Source organism: Pecten maximus, chromosome 3 (genome assembly GCF_902652985.1).
Source record: "Pecten maximus chromosome 3, xPecMax1.1, whole genome shotgun sequence".
Lineage (NCBI taxonomy): Eukaryota > Metazoa > Mollusca > Bivalvia > Pectinida > Pectinidae > Pecten > Pecten maximus.
The window spans coordinates 29,900,156-29,917,934 of NC_047017.1; the positions used below are offsets into that span (position 1 = coordinate 29,900,156).

Below are 17,779 nucleotides of genomic sequence, written 5' to 3' on the forward strand. Positions count from 1 at the left end.
AATAGTATTTTGTAGTTGCAGTTGAAATCTAGCGTGTTTCCACAATTCATGCGAACATGATTTCTTTCGTATCATATCCCTCAAAAGATTCGTGTGTAACCCCAGAAATATAGCCGTGATATATCCTTGTTAACAACATTTTAGATGTGGTTTTGTAAACTTGCTTTCTTGCATTTTAACTGTGTGATGGGTTTCATTACATCATCTCAAAGATATACGTATAATCTAAGAAGTATACTGTTATCACTTTCTTGTATAAATCAATTACGTCATTTTATTTTAATCCATTTCAATACTGGATACTGGTTCTCTGAATTCCTTAGCCTTTATAAATTATTCAATATGCAAAGTGGTCCATTTAAATCAAATTTGGGTTAAATGCACATTTTATGTATGAATTAAGCTTGTTTCGATTTATCTAGCTTGTCATTTCGTCAGCACCCATGAATATATGCTCTTACATAAATGATGACAGTGATGCATGTTCAAATAATATTATTTATGATAATTATCCAAAAGCAGTTGACTTAACATTTTATACCTGCAAGCTACAGGTCATAATATAATTATATTAGAAATTAGATAGTTGATGTATATGATAAGCATGTCATTGGTATTAAAACGTTTGTAGGTCAACCACGATTAAAAAGTTTGTAGGTCAACCACGATAATATACCTGTCAAGGTCGCACTTGTTGTTCCATCTGACAAGGATAAATGACGATGAAAGTTATTGCGGAGAAGGCAGTCAAGAGAAGAACTAGCTTAGTTAGGAATCCATAACATGTCACGAATAATTACCTACATGACTTCTAGAACTCCCCAGTTATAATGAAAATATTAGTTTTTTTCTTTTGCTGGGTTATTTATTTATTTTTTGTCATTCTTCATTTAATCCTATGAAGTAACACTTTTTTCTGTTATTTCAGACAGAGTTAAAGCTCTTATAAATAAAGGCGTTTGTTTATTTCAGAGGGCCATATTAAGTAGGTTTTCAAGGTATACAAATAAAAACTCTTTAAGCTATACCTGGTAACGTTTATTACACAGCGGATGTTTTCTCTGCTTTATTCTATTGTTCCAGACACTTGCTCTTCTCAATGATAAACTTGACTGGTGATGTACCCGTATATACATAGTTTCATATGACACTGAATGTTGTGTCCCCTCGATACCTGTTTTCATATTACCCTGGCTGGTTTTTCCCCTCGATACATGTTTTCATATGACCCTGGCTGTTTTGTCCCCTCGATACCGTATTTCATATGACCCTGGCTGCTTTGTCCCCTCGATACCTGTTTTCATATGACCCTGGCTGTTTTGTCCCCTCGATACCTGTTTTCATATGACCCTTGCTGCTTTGTCCTCTCGATACCTGTTTTCATATGACCCTGGCTGTTTTGTCCCCTCGATACCTGTTTTCATATGACCCTGGCTGTTTTTCCCCTCGATACCTGTTTTCATATGACCCTGCCTGTTGTGTCCGTTAGTTACATGAACCTGTCATCATATAGTCCTGACTATTGGTGTCCCCTAGAGAACTGCCATCATATAACCCTGACTGTTGGTGTCCCCTAGATAACTGTCATCATATAACCCTGACTGTTGGTGTCCCCTAGATACCTGTCATCATATGACCTTGACTGTTTGTGGCCCCTAGATACCTGTCATTATATGACCCTGGCTGTTGGTGACTCCTAAATATATGTCATCATATTACCCTGACTATTGTGGTTTTTAGATATTTTTGATCATATGACTTTGACCTTTGACTGTTGGTTGCCCAAAGATGATTTCATCATATGACACTGATCGTCGGTGGCCTCAAAATATCTTTGATCATATGACCTTGACTTTTTGTGACCCGTAGATACCTGTCATCATATTTCTGTTGGTGGCCCCTATATACTTTTCATCATATAATCCTGAATGTGTGTCTCTCTAGACACCTGCCACCATGGAACCCTGTCTGAGGGACACGGTGACATCTATATACATATAGGTGGTCACAGCTGAATGGTGCTATTTTCCCTCCAAGCTAATTCAACGTAGTATTGTGCCTACCTTGATGTATTGATTCATGTGTATCGATATCAATGACCGACAACAGTTCGTCAGATTAGTCTTAACTAGGAACAAATGTTACAAATACTATGGTTTCAGACGACATCCATTATCTTTTATCAAACGTATGACTATTACCGTCTGGATATGTGTTTCTTTATACTACATTCTTGTAGTATACCACATTTGATAAATAAATCCTTCTTGAAGGCACATTGATATGAATGGTGTAATAACTACTTGTCTAAACTCTCCACTTACCTGTGATACTGCACAGTCTGTTAAGCCCTTCACGATAGAATGTGAAGTGAACGTATTCCTTTTCTGTCCTCTTTAATGATTGACAAGTATTACCTGTCTGCTAATGAATCACCGTAACACATAAATAAGCACCGGACCTTTCTGACTTCATATAACAAAAGAAACTAGAATAGCTCCGTTGCAATAATGTAGAAACTTTCATGGTCAACATCCTTCTGAAAATAATATTCTTATTCAAGTCAACAAATGCCACTTCGTCCATCCTTCCACTTCCGAAAAAATAATGGAAAGGTTCGAGTTCTGTATATCCAAGATAAATCTCATATTGGGGTAAACACTTTACAAATTCGTTGTCTCAGTTAACGTACCCAGAAGGAGACAGTTTATTGGATATTGATATGTATGTACAAGGTTGGCACTATTGTGTGTTTCGTTCCATTTTCATCTCATCATGGGTAAGGTTAATGTCGGACTAAGGTCAAAAGTCAATAATTACCTTTAATTCTTACCAAGGATATTGTTTCTTTTAATTGGGTATCAAGAGTTAGACAGTGTTTGGTTATGACTTTTGCTTCCAGTGTATCGGGTTACCGTTATGAATTGGCATACTTTTGTTCATATTATTCAGACAACAAATTACAATAAATAATTAGTTGCAATAAACTACTTGCAGTGGGAGGGAAGTAATGGCAATATACCTTTTACTATTCATTTAGTCGTTATATATAGCCGTTATACTTTACGCGGTTAATAATTGTGTACAAATATCAACAAACATAAGTGTGTTATAATATAATATTTTTCTCTCTAGGACGGATCGTTTCCAAATGCGAAAGTTGACGGAAGCATGGGAACTAAAGACGGGATACTGATGGAGGCCCAGACATGGAAAAACACAATAAAGTCTTACCCTGATTTGAAAAATCTGTTGAATGAGTACTTACTAAAAGCAGTGCGGTATGGTGACACAACGCACAGAGTTTTAGCATCAACAGAAACTCCAACAAACGACAACTTTCATAGAAACGATCCAGTAACGCAACGATTTCGCGTCCCTTTAGATGATCAGGCGATTTCAAATTCAAGTTATACCACTTATCAAAATGATGATGGAAGTTTCGACAAAAACCGAACTGATTTTCACCAAACAGAATTGATAGCCGAGAAAAACCCAAGCTCAAAAGGATTCGATACTAATGCAAATGGGACTGAAAATATAGCGGAGAAAGAAACTATCAATTGGATTGAAAATATAGCGGAGAAAGAAATGCCTAAACCAGATGCAGCAGGTGATGTAGGGAACGGTAAGGAAGATGATGATGATTATGTGAAGTCACAGCGACGTGACAGGTATTCGATCCCCAAGCAAATAGAAAAAGAGCAGAAAGACGACATAATTACAGCCCAAAATAATTTAACACTATCCACTACCACATCCACACCAATACTTATAACCACAAGAACGACCTCTAAACTTAGCTTACAGTCTACCTCAAATACGACCACAAGCATTACATATAATACTACATCTCCAAACATTACCAATGCTCAAACTATCAATGATACACCTATGACCGCAAACACATCAACTTCCAACGACACAACCACTACCACAAACACTCTAGTTATCAATGGCATGCCCACGTCTACAAACACTCCCACTATCAATGACACGCATGCTACCACCTAACACCCCAGTTTTCAATGACACATCCGCAACCACATACACTCTAGTTATCAATGACACACCCAATACCAGTAACATTACAACTATGAATGACACACCCACTACCACAATCACAACGACTATCAATTACACACCAACCACTACAAACATTCCAGTTATCAATGACACACCCACTACCACAGACACTTCAGTTATCAATGACACACCAACTACCACAAGCACTCCAGTTATCAATGACACACCAACTACCACAATCACTCCAGTTATCAATCACACACCAACTACCACAGACACTCCAGCTATAAACGAAACACCCACTACCACAGACACTCTAGTTATCAATGATACACCCACTACCATAAGCACTCAAGCTATCAATGACACACCAACTACCACAGACACTCCAGTTATCAATGACACGCCCACTACCACAGAAACTTCAGTTATCAATGACACACCAACTACCACAAACACTCCAACAATCAATGACACACCAACTACCACAAACACTCCAACAATCAATGACACACCAACTACCACAGACACTCCAGTTATCAATGACACACCCACAACCACAAACACTCCCACAATAAATGACAAGCCCACTACCACAAACACTTCCACTATTAATGACACAAACACAACCAAAAACATTCCAGAAATTAATGATGCACCTACTACCACAAACACTCAAGCTAGCAATGACACACCCAGTACCACAGACACTACCATTATGAATGACACACCCACTACCACAGACACTCCGGCTATCAATGACACACCCACAATTACAAACACTTCAGGTATCAATGACAAACCGACTTCCAAAAACACTGCAGATATCAATGATACACTCACTTCCACAAACACTACCTCTATTAATGACACACCTACAACAACAAACATTCCAGCAATCAGAGACAATCTCACTATTACAAACACTCCTGTTATCCATGATATACCAATTGCCACAAACACAACCACTAACAAAACATCTCCAATTTTCAATGACAAACCTATTACTATGAATGAAACACCCACTACCACAAACACTCCCATTATCAATTACAAACCAACTAGCTCAAACACTCCAACAATCAATGACACATCCACTATCAAAAGCGATCCATTTATCAGTGACATGCCTACTTCCACAAACACTCCAGCAATTAGTGACACACCCACTACCACAAACACTCCCACTATTAATGACACACCCACTATTACAAACAAAACAACAGACAAACTCAAAAACAATTAACAAACAAACTATGAATGACACACCTACTATCAATGACATACCAACAACTACAAACAAAGCAACTATCACTGATATACACAACACTCACTCTACAACAAACACTTCAAAGTACTACAAACAGTCCAACAACCACAAACACCCCAACTACCACAAACAATCCCACTACCACAAACACTCCAACTACCACAAACACTCCAACAACCACAAACACTCCAACTACCACAAACACTCCAACTACCTCAAACCTCCACAAAAAACCAATACCAAAACCCAAAAAATCGAAAAAAAAACAAAAAAAATACAAAAACCCACAAAAAAACCAAAAAAACAACCCAAAAACCAAAAAACCAAAAACACAAAAAGAAACAAAAAAAAACACAAAACAAAAAAACCCCCGACACACACACCAGAAAAACCCCAAAAACGGAAAAACACAACAACCCCAAACCACAAAACCCAAAAAAAAAAAACAACAAAACAAAAAACCAAACACAAAAAACCAAAAACAAAAAAAAGAAATAAAAACACACAAACAAAAAAAAACACCCAAAAAAACAAAAAAAAAAAAAAAACCAATACAACAAAAAACCCAAAAAAAAAATCCCAAAAAACAAACAAAAAAGCAAAAACTCACAAACCCAAACAAAAACAACAAAAAAACACAAAACAAACCACAAAAACACAAAACACAACACAAACACAAAAAAAAACAAAAAACCACACAACTACCAAAACATCCAAACTACCAAAAACACCAAAATACCACAAACCAACTACCACAAACAATCCCACTACCACAAACACTCAAACAACCACAAACACTCCAACTACAACAAACAACTCCACTACCACAAACACTTCAACTACCACAAACACCCACTACCACAAACACTCCAACTACCACAAACACTCCAACTACACAAACCACACACTACCACAAGATACCAAGACACAAGCAATCCAACTACCACAAACAATCAACTACCAAAAACATCCAAAAACCACAAACACCAAACTAAAACAAAAAACCAAACACCACCCAAAAACTCCAAACAAACAAACAACCCAACCACAAAACACAATCCACAAAACAAACATAAACAAAACCCCCAAAACACCAACAAACCCCAAAACTCAACCACAACAAACAACCCCAAACCACAAAACCAAACCAACCAAAAAACAAACACCACAAACACTCCAACAACCACAAACACTCCAACTACAACAAACACTCCAACTACCACAAACAATCGACCAACCACAAACACTCCCGATACCAGAAACAATCCCACTACCACAAACACTCCATCAACTACAAAAACTGAAACCACCACAAACACTCCAACTACCACAAACACTCCAACTACCACAAACACTCCAACTACCACAAGCACTCCAACAACCACAAAAACTGAAACCACCACAAACACTCCAACTACCACAAACACCCCAACTACCACAAACACTCCAACTACCACAAACACTCCAACTACCACAAGCACTCCAACAACCACAAAAACTGAAACCACCACAAACACTCCAACTACCACAAACACTCCAACTACCACAAACACCCCAACTACCACAAACACTCCAACTACCACAAACACTCCAACTACCACAAACAATCCCACTACCACAAAGCAATCCCACTACCACAAACACTCCAACTACCACAAAAACTGAAACCACCACAAACACTCCAACAACCACAAACATTCCAACAACCACAAACATTCCAACGACCACAAAGACTCCAACAACCACAAAAACTGAAACCACCACAAACAATCCAACTACCACAAACAATCCAAAAACCACAAACATTCCAAAAACCACAAACAATCCAAAAACCACAAACACTCCAACAACCACAAACACTCCAACAACCACAAACATTCCAACGACCCACAAGACTCCAACAACCACAAAAACTGAAACCACCACAAACAATCCAATCCAAAAACCACAAACATTCCAAAAACCACAAACAATCCAAAAACCACAAACATTCCAACGACCACAAAGACTCCAACAACCACAAAAACTGAAACCACCACAAACAATCCAACTACCACAAACAATCCAAAAACCACAAACATTCCAAAAACCACAAACAATCCAAAAACCACAAACACTCCAACAACCACAAACACTCCAAGTACAACAAACAACCCCACTACCACAAAACACTCCAACTACCACAAACACTTCCAACTACCACAAACACTCCAACTACCACAAACACTCCAACAACCACACACACTCCCACTACCACAAACACTCCAACAACCACAAACACCCACTACCACAAACACTCCAACTACCACAAACACTCCAACTAACACAACCACTCCAACTACCACAAACAATCCAACTACCACAAACAATCGAAAAACCACAAACACTCCCGATACCTTAAACACTCCAACTAACACAACCACTCCAACTACCACAAACACTCCAACTACCACAAACAATCCCACTACCACAAACACTCCAACTACCACAAACAATCCAACTACCACAAACACTCCAACTACCACAAACACTCCAGCTACCACAAACAATCGAACAACCACAAACACTCCCGATACCTTAAACACTCCAACTAACACAACCACTCCAACTACCACAAACACTCCAACAAACACAAACAATCCCACTACCACAAACACTCCAGCTACCACAAACAATCGAACAACCACAAACACTCCAACTACCACAAACACTCCAGCTACCACAAACAATCGAAAAACCACAAACACTCCAACTACCACAAACACTCCAACTACCACAAACACTCCCACAACCACGGACACTCAAACTACCACAGACACTCAAACCTCCAGAAACACCCCGACTACCACAAACACTCCCACTACCACGGACACCCAAACTACCATGGAACCGCCAGCTACTACAAACACTCTAACTACAGCAAAAATTATATTTACATCAACCAGTCAAATTAAAACTGACAATTTAACAACCACAAACACTCCAACTACTACAAGCACTAAATCTACAACAAACAATCCAACTTCCACAAACACTCCCACTACAACAAATAGTCAAACCACAACAAACACTCACACCACCACTAACACTCCGACTTCCGCAAATACTCAAAGTAGCACAATCACTTCCACTACCACAAATGATCCGATTACCACAAACAGTCAAACTACAACAAACATTCCCACTACCACAAACACCCCAACTTCAACAAACACTCCCACTACCACAAAAACTCCCACTACCACAAATCATTTCCTAAGCACAAACATTCCCTCTACCAACGACACTCAAATGGCTACAAATAACCCCACTTCCACAAACAATCCAACAACCACAAGCACTCAACCTACTATAAACACTCTAACTACCACAAACACTCAAACTACGACCAACATTCCAACTACTACACACATTCCAATTATCAAAAGCACTCAACAAACCACTGACACTCCAACTACTACAAACATGTCCTCTACAAAAACCACAAACACACCAATAGTCACAAACCCTCCGACTACCACAAACACTCCAATAGTCACAAACCCTCCGACTACCACAAACACACCAATAGTCACAAACCCTCCGACTACCACAAACACACCAATAGTCACAAACCCTCCGACTACCACAATCACTCCAACAACCACAAATGCCCCCACTACCACAAACACTCCAACTATCACAAACACACCAATAGTCACAAACCCTCCGACTACCACAATCACTCCAACAACCACAAATGCCCCCACTACCACAAACACTCCAACTATCACAAACACACCAATAGTCACAAACCCTCCGACTACCACAAACACTCCAACAACCACAAAAACTGAAACCACCACAAACACTCCAACTACCACAAACACTCCAACTACCACAAACACTCCAACACCAAAACCACAAAAACACCACAAAAATCAACAACACAAACAAGCCAAACAAACCACAAAAACAACCACAAACCTCCAACACACAAACAACCCAACACCACAACAAAAAACACCAACAAACATCCACACACAAACCTCACACACAACACTCCAACTACCCACAAAACCACCATACCAACAAACCAACCAACTCCACAACATCAAACAAACAGTCCCACTACCACAAACACCCAACAACCACAAACACTCCAACTACCACAAACAATCCAACTACCACAAACAATCCAACTACCACAAACACTCCAACTACCACAAACACTCCAACTACCACAAACACTCCAACTACCACAAACACTCCAACTACCACAAACATCCACTACCACAAAACACGACACAACACATCCAACTACCACCAACTCCATCACCAAAACAATCCCACTACCAAACAAACCAAAACCAAAACTCCAACTACCACAAAATCCACTACAACAACAATCCACTACACACTCCAACTACCACAAACAATCCCACTGACCACCAAACCCAACTACCACAACCTACACAAAACTCCAAACCCAACTACCACCAACAATCCAACTACCACAAACAATCCCACTACCACAAACAATCCAACAACCACAAACAATCCAACTACCACAAACGATCCGACTACCACAAACACTCCAACTACCACAAACACTCCAACTACCACAAACACTCCAACAACCACAAACACTCCAACTACCACAAAACACTCCAACAACCACAAACACTCCAACTACCACAAACACTCCAACTACCACAACACTCAAACTACCACAAACTTTCCAACTACCACAAAACAATCCAACTACCACAAACAATCACAACACCACAAACTAATCCCAAAAACCACAAACAACAACCACAACACACTCCAACTACCACAAACACTCCAACAACCACAAACACTCCAACTACCACAAACACTCCAACTACCACAAACACTCCAACCACCAGAAACACTCCAACAACCACAAAAACTCCAACTACCACAAACACTCCAACTACCACAAACACTCCAAGTATCACAACCACTCCAACAACCACAAAAACTGAAACTATCACAACCACTCCAACTACCACAAACACTCAAACTACCTCAATCACTCCAACTACCACAAACACTCCAACTACCACAAATAATCCAACTTCTACAAACATTCCCACTACCACAAACAATCCGACTACCACAAACACTCTCACTACCACACACACTCCAACAATCACAAACACTCCAACTACCACAAACACTCCAACTACCACAACCACTCCAACTATCGCAAACACTCCAACCACCAGAAACACTTCAATTACCACAAAAACTGAGACTACCACAAACACTCCAACAACCACAAACACTCCCACAACCGCAAACACTCCCACTACCTCAATCACTCTAACTACCACAAACACTCCAACTACCACAAACACTCCCACAACCGCAAACACTCCCACTACTACAAACACTCCAACTACCACAAACATTCCAACAACCTCAAACACTCAAACTACCACAAACACTCAAACTACAATAAACAACCCAACTAAAACAAACACTTCAGCTACCGCAAATACTCCAACTACATCAAACACCACAACTACCACAGATTCTCACCTTACAAACAAAGCTACTTCAATGCGTACTTTATCCACACATGCTGCCATAGAAAACTCAACCGTAATAAATGCAATTCCGGCAATAACACACAGTTTTACAACCGAGTCCTCTGCTGAAATCACGAACATCTATATGTCTGATCGAATCTCATTCATAGAGTTACTAAATAGTATGTTGAACATTAATACGACACCATCTGATGTATTAAACAGTTCATCCGCAAATGTGGAAAAAACAACCATACCACCGACTAACACGTTTACCGCAATAGCTTCAACAACGTCATTCGCTACTACCATCAAACCTATATATAAACATACAAATAATACAAACATGTCCACTTTCACAAACCAAAATAATCCCACAAACCTTTCAGATACTACAAACCTGCCAAAAACAACAGAAACTCAAGCTACAACAAACCCGGCCACTACTACTAACATCCCTACTACCACAAATACTCCAACTACCACAAACACTCCCACTACCACAAACACTCCAAGAGTCACAAACCATCCCACTACCACAACAACTCAAACTATCACAAACACTCAAACTGCCACAAACACTCAAAGTACTACACACATACCTACTACCAAAAACAAGCCAACTCCTGCAAACTCGCTCACCACCACACACAAACAAACTACTACAAACTCGCACACTACCACAAACACGCCCACTACCTCAAACATACAAGCAACCGCAAACACGTTTATGACTGATCGAATCTCATTCTTAGAGTTACTAAATAAAATGTTGAGCATGGATACGACAGCATCTGATACATTGGACAGTACATCCACAAGTGTTGAAAATACAACCATACCACCGACTAACAGGTCTTACACGATAGTGATGACAGCCAGGCCAATTACAACGTCATCTGAAATTACCAAAAAACAAATAAATGCGCATACAGGCACAAACAACACCACTACAGTCACTCTCTCAGATAAAACTACACATACAAGCACAAACAACACCCCTTCAATCACCACCACAAATAAAACCACTTCTACCACGCCCATAAATAAGACTAAACATACAGACACAAACAACATCCTTTCAATCACCACGACAAATAAAACTACACACACAGGCACAAACAGTACCCCTTCAATCACCACCACAAATGAAACTACACATACAAACGAAATCATTACTACAAGCATGACTACTCCAAAACAAACTGCTACAACTTCTCCCTCTCGTACAATGAAAACAACTCAGAATGTAAGGAGATACCACACTGAACATAAAGATGACAAAGAGAGAGTTATCCACGATCCAAGTACTGAAAACAACGTAAGAACAGAACATCAAGTACAAAGGACTTTGGAACAAAGCCGTAACAATCCCAAAAAAGGTGCAAAATCGAGGAGAAAGGTCGATAAACCAGTGGACAAAATAGGGAAGGTGATAGCAAGTGATCGAATGGGCAGCCAAGTCAGCAACATAAAACCAAACAGCTACGTATCACACAACTTAGACCTGGAAACAAGAACAAATCTTCCCTTTCCCAGTACTTTCGAAAAGATGGAAAGAAATCCTCAAAAAATTACAAATTACAACACAAAATTTAATTTCGACAGAAAGGGAAGAAATAACATTAATGGAACCGACCAAATTAGCAACAATCAGCGTATATTGAATCATGTCGACAGGCTCTGGTCAGCGTATATACAAAGTACACCCGACGATGTGAAATCAAAAAACATACGGAATGTTGTCAACAATGTCAGGTCAAAGAACATTCGGAATACTGTCAACCAGACAGATAATAATAATTACAGATCAATAAATGTTGAAAAAGGACTTACGGGTTTTCATGAAGGTGCTTTAGATATGATCAACACAGATAAACACAAATCAAGTATCTCCTTTAAAGTAGGATCATTCAACCGTAAAATAAATACGGTTGAATATCTTGGAGTAGACCAGAATGAAAGTAAGCATGCCGAGGTCACGCCACACAATACAACACCAAGAACAGTTTACACTAAGGTCATCAACAATACAATGAATATATCAAAGACAGCTAACAAGATGATAACAAATCAAACAACACCAAGAACTGCTACTAAAGTGGGAACCAACATCAACACACCAAGAACTGCTACTAAAGTGGGAACAAATATCAACACACCAAGAGATGTTACTAAAGTGGGAACAAACATCAACACACCAAAAACTGCTACTAAAGTGGGAACAAACATCAACACACCAAGAGATGTTACTAAAGTAGGAACAAGCTTAAACCCACAACGAACTGTTACTAAAGTGGGAACATACATCAACGCACCAAGAACTGCAACCAAAGTAGGAACAAATATCAACACACCAAGAACTGTTACTAAAGTGGGAACACATATCAACACACGAAGAGATGTTACTAAAGTAGGACCAAGCTTAAACACACCAAGAACTGCTACTAAAGTGGGAACAAACATGAACACACCAAGAACTGTTACTAAAGTGGGAACAAATATCAACACACCAAGAGATGTTACTAAAGTAGGACCAAGCTTAAACACACCAAGAACTGCTACTAAAGTGGGAACAAACATCAACACACCAAGAGATGTTACTAAAGTAGGACCAAGCTTAAACCCACAACGAACTGTTACTAAAGTGGGAACATACATCAACGCACGAAAAACTGCTACTAAAGTTGGAACAAGCTTAAACACACCAAAAACTGCTACTAAAGTGGGAACAAGTTTTAACCCATCACGAACAATTACTAAAGTGGGAACAAACATAAACACACCAAGAACTGCTACTAAAGTGGGAACAAACATCAACACACCAAGAGATGTACCTAAAATGGGAACAAGCTTAAACACATCAAAAACTGCTACCAAAGTAGGAACAAACATCAACACACCAAGAGATGTACCTAAACTGGGAACAAGCTTAAACACACCCAGAACTGCTACTGAAGTGGGAACAAACATCAACACATCAAGAACTGCTACTAAAAAGGGACCAAACATCAACACACCAAGAACTGCTACTAAAATAGGAACAAGCTTAAACACACCAAGAACTGCTACTAAAATTGGAACAAGCTTAAACCCACCAAGAACTGCTACTAAAGTGGAAACAAACATCAACACACCAAGAACTGCTAATAATGTAGGAACAAGCTTAAACACACCAAGAACTGCTACTAAAGTAGGAACAAACATCAACACACCAAAAGATGTAGCTAAAATGGGAACAAGCGTGAACACACCTAAAACTGCTACTAAAGTGGAAACAAACATCAACACACCAAGAACTGCTACTAATGTAGGAACAAGCTTAAACATACCAAGAACTGCTACTAAAGTTGAAACAAACATCAACACACCAAGAACTGCTACTAAAGTGGAAACAAACATCAACATACCAAAAACTGCTACTAAAGTGGGAACAAACATCAACACACCAAGAGATGTTACTAAAGTAGGAACAAGCTTAAACACACCACGAACTGCTACTAAAGTGGGAACATACATCAACGCACGAAAAACTGCTACTAAAGTTGGAACAAGCTTAAACACACCAAAAACTGCTACCAAAGTGGGAACAAACATCAACACATCAAGAACTGTAACTAAAGTGGGAATAAGCTTAAACACACCAAGAACTGCTACTAAAATGAGAACAAACATGAACACACCACAAACTGTTACTAAATTGGGAACTAACATCAACCCACCAAGAACTGCTACTAATGTAGGAACAAGCTTAAACATACCAAGAAATGCTACTAAAGTAGGAACAAGCTTAAACACACCAAGAACTGCTACTAAAGTGGGAACAAACATCAACACACCAAGAACTGCTACTAAAGTAGGAACAAACATCAACACACCAAGAGATGTACCTAAAATGGGAACAAGCTTAAACATACCAAGACCTGCAACTAAAATGGGAACAATCATCAACACACCAAGATATGTTACTAAACTGGGAACAAGCTTAAACCCACCGCAAACTGCTACTAAAGTGGGAACAAACATCAACAAACCAAGATATGTTACTAAAATGGGAACAAGCTTAAACACACCAAAAACTGCTACCAAAATGGGCACACACATGAACACACAAATAACTGTTACTAAAGGAAGAACAAACTTAAACACACCAAAAACTGCTACTAAAATGGGAACAAACATCAACACACCAATAGATGTACCTAAAATGGAAAAAAGCTTAAACACACCAAGAACTGATACTGAAGTGGAAACAAACATCAACACACCAAGAGATGTCACTAAACTGGGAACAAGCTTAAACACACCCAGAACTGCTACCAAAGTGGAAACAAACATCAAGACACCAAGAACTGCTGCTAAAGTAGGAACAAACATCAACACACCAAGAGATGTACCTAAAATGGAAACAAGCTTAAACACACCAAGAACTGCTACCAAAGTGAGAACAAACATCAACACACCAAGAACTGCTACCAAAGTGAGAACAAACATCAACACATCAAAAACTGTTACTAAAGTGGGAACAAGCTTAAATATACCAAAAGTTGCTATTAAAGTAGGAACAAGCGTAACCACATCAAGAACTGCTACTAAAGTGGCAAAAAATATCAACACACCAAGAACTGATACTAAAGTGGGAGCAAATATTAACACACCAAGAACTGCTACTAAAATGGGAACAAACATCAACCCACCAAGAACAGCTACTAAAGTAGGAATAAGCTTAAACATACCAAGAACTGCTACTAAAGTGAAAAAAAGCTTAAACCCACAAAGAACTTCTACTAAAGTGGGAATAAACATCAACACACCAAAAACTGCTACTAAAATGGGACCAAACATCAACACACCAAGAACTGCTACTAAAATGGGACCAAACATCAACACACCAAGAACTGCTACTAAAGGGGGAACAAACATCAACACACCAAAAACTGCTACTAAAATGGGACCAAACATCAACACACCAAGAACTGCTACTAAAGTGGGAATAAGCTTAAACACACTAAGAACTGCTATTAAAATGGGAAGACACTTCAACACACCAAGAACTGCTACTAAAGGGGGAACAAACATCAACACACCAAAAACTGCTACTAAAATGCGACCAAACATCAACACACCAAGAACTGCTACTAAAGTGGGAATAAGCTTAAACACACTAAGAACTGCTATTAAAATGGGAAGAAACTTCAACACACCAAGAACTGCTACTAAAGGGGGAACAAACATCAACACACCAAAAACTGCTACTAAAATGCGACCAAACATCAACTCACTTAGGAACGCTATTGAAGTTCGATCAAACACCAAAACACCAGGAACTATTTCCAAAGTTGATATCAATCGAATCACACAAAAGAAAGCTTATAAATTGGTAAATACGAGAACAAACCAAAACACACCAAACGCAATTTCTGAAGAGAGAACGAAATATAACATACCAAGAACCGTTACTGAGTTAGGAACGAACCTTAACACACCGGGAACCGATACCAAAATGAGAATGGGTCACAACAAACAGAAGACAGTTAACAAATTGGGAACAAGCCAAAACATACCAACCACCGTTACTGAAGTAACATCATATCAAAACAACCACACAACCAGTGCTAAATTTGGAAGAAACTACAACATACCTAGAATCGTAACGAAAGTGGGAACAAACATAAACCATTCTAGAAGCGATACCACAGTGGGGACAACACACAATCGACCTAAAATCGTTACTACTTTGGAGACAAACCTTAACAAACCTAGACCCGTAACCAAAGTGGGGACAAACCTCAAACAACCTAAAGCAGTTACCAAAGCGGGGACAAGTCTTAACCCACCTAGAACCGAAACAAAATTGGGGACAAACCAAAACAGTCCAAGAACAGTTTACAAAACGGAGATAAACAGCAACCAACCTAAAACCGATACAAAGGTGGGGACAAGCCTTAACAAACCTAGAACAGTCACCAAAGTGGGGACAAGTCGAAACCAGCCTAGAAACGATACTAAAGTGGAGAGAAAACTCAACCAACTTAGAACCGTTACAAAAGTTGGGACAAAACGCAACCAACCTAGAACAGATACCAAAGTGAGGACAAACCTTAACAAACCCAGAACAGTAACCAAAATGGTAACAAAACTCAACCTAGCTAAAATCATCACCAAAGGTGGGACCAATCTCAACAAACCTAAGACAAATACCAAAGTGGGTACAAACCAAAACAGACCTAGAACAGTTACAAAAGTAGGAACAAATCTCAACCAACCAAGAACCGCTAACAAAATGTGGACAAACCTCAACCAACCTAAGACCAATACCGAGGTTAGAACAAACCAAAACAAACTTAAAACAGATACCAAAATGAACTCAAAACTCAACCAACCTAGAACCGTTACCAAAGTTGGGACAAACCTCAACCGACCTAGAACCGTTACAAAAGTTGGGACAAACCAAATCAAACCTAGAACCGTCATCAAAGCGGGGACAAACCTCAACCAGCCTAGGACCGCTACCAAAGTGGGGACAAAACTCAACCAACCTAGGGCCGATTCCAAAGTGGGGACAACACTCAACCAACATCGAACCGCTACCAAATTGAGTACAAACCTCAACCAACCTAGGACAAATACCAAAGTTGGGACAAACCAAACAAACTTAAAACTGTTACCAAAATGAACTCAAAACCTAGCCAACCTAGAGCCGTTACCAAAGCGAGAACAATCCTCAACAAACCTAAAACCGTAACCAATGTGGGAAAAAGCATCAAGGAACCTAAACCTGCCGACAAATTGCGAACAAACCTAAACCGACCTAGCGCTGTTACCAAAGCGGGAGAAAACCTCAACAAGCCAAGAACAGTAACCAAAGGACAAACAAACCTAATCCAACCTAGAACTGTTCCCAAAAAAGGAACAAACTTTAACAAACCTAAATTTTTTACCA

The 17,779-nt window shown here is 39.2% G+C and overlaps 2 protein-coding genes across 2 annotated transcripts; both read left to right on the top strand.

Moving 5' to 3' along the window:
* The first annotated feature begins 4,096 nt into the window (after positions 1-4,096).
* Positions 4,097-5,272, top strand: LOC117322702 (cell wall protein DAN4-like). The gene has a single exon (XM_033877641.1). It carries the CDS (start codon positions 4,097-4,099, stop codon positions 5,270-5,272), a length of 1,176 nt encoding a protein of 391 aa, XP_033733532.1.
* Positions 5,273-5,282: 10 nt separating this feature from the next.
* Positions 5,283-17,512, top strand: LOC117322703 (uncharacterized threonine-rich GPI-anchored glycoprotein PJ4664.02-like). The gene is made up of 6 exons (XM_033877643.1): positions 5,283-5,380; positions 6,214-6,946; positions 7,029-7,436; positions 7,808-9,400; positions 9,465-9,572; positions 10,163-17,512. Exons 1-6 carry the CDS (start codon positions 5,283-5,285, stop codon positions 17,510-17,512), a joined length of 10,290 nt encoding a protein of 3,429 aa, XP_033733534.1.
* The last annotated feature ends 267 nt before the right edge of the window (positions 17,513-17,779 follow it).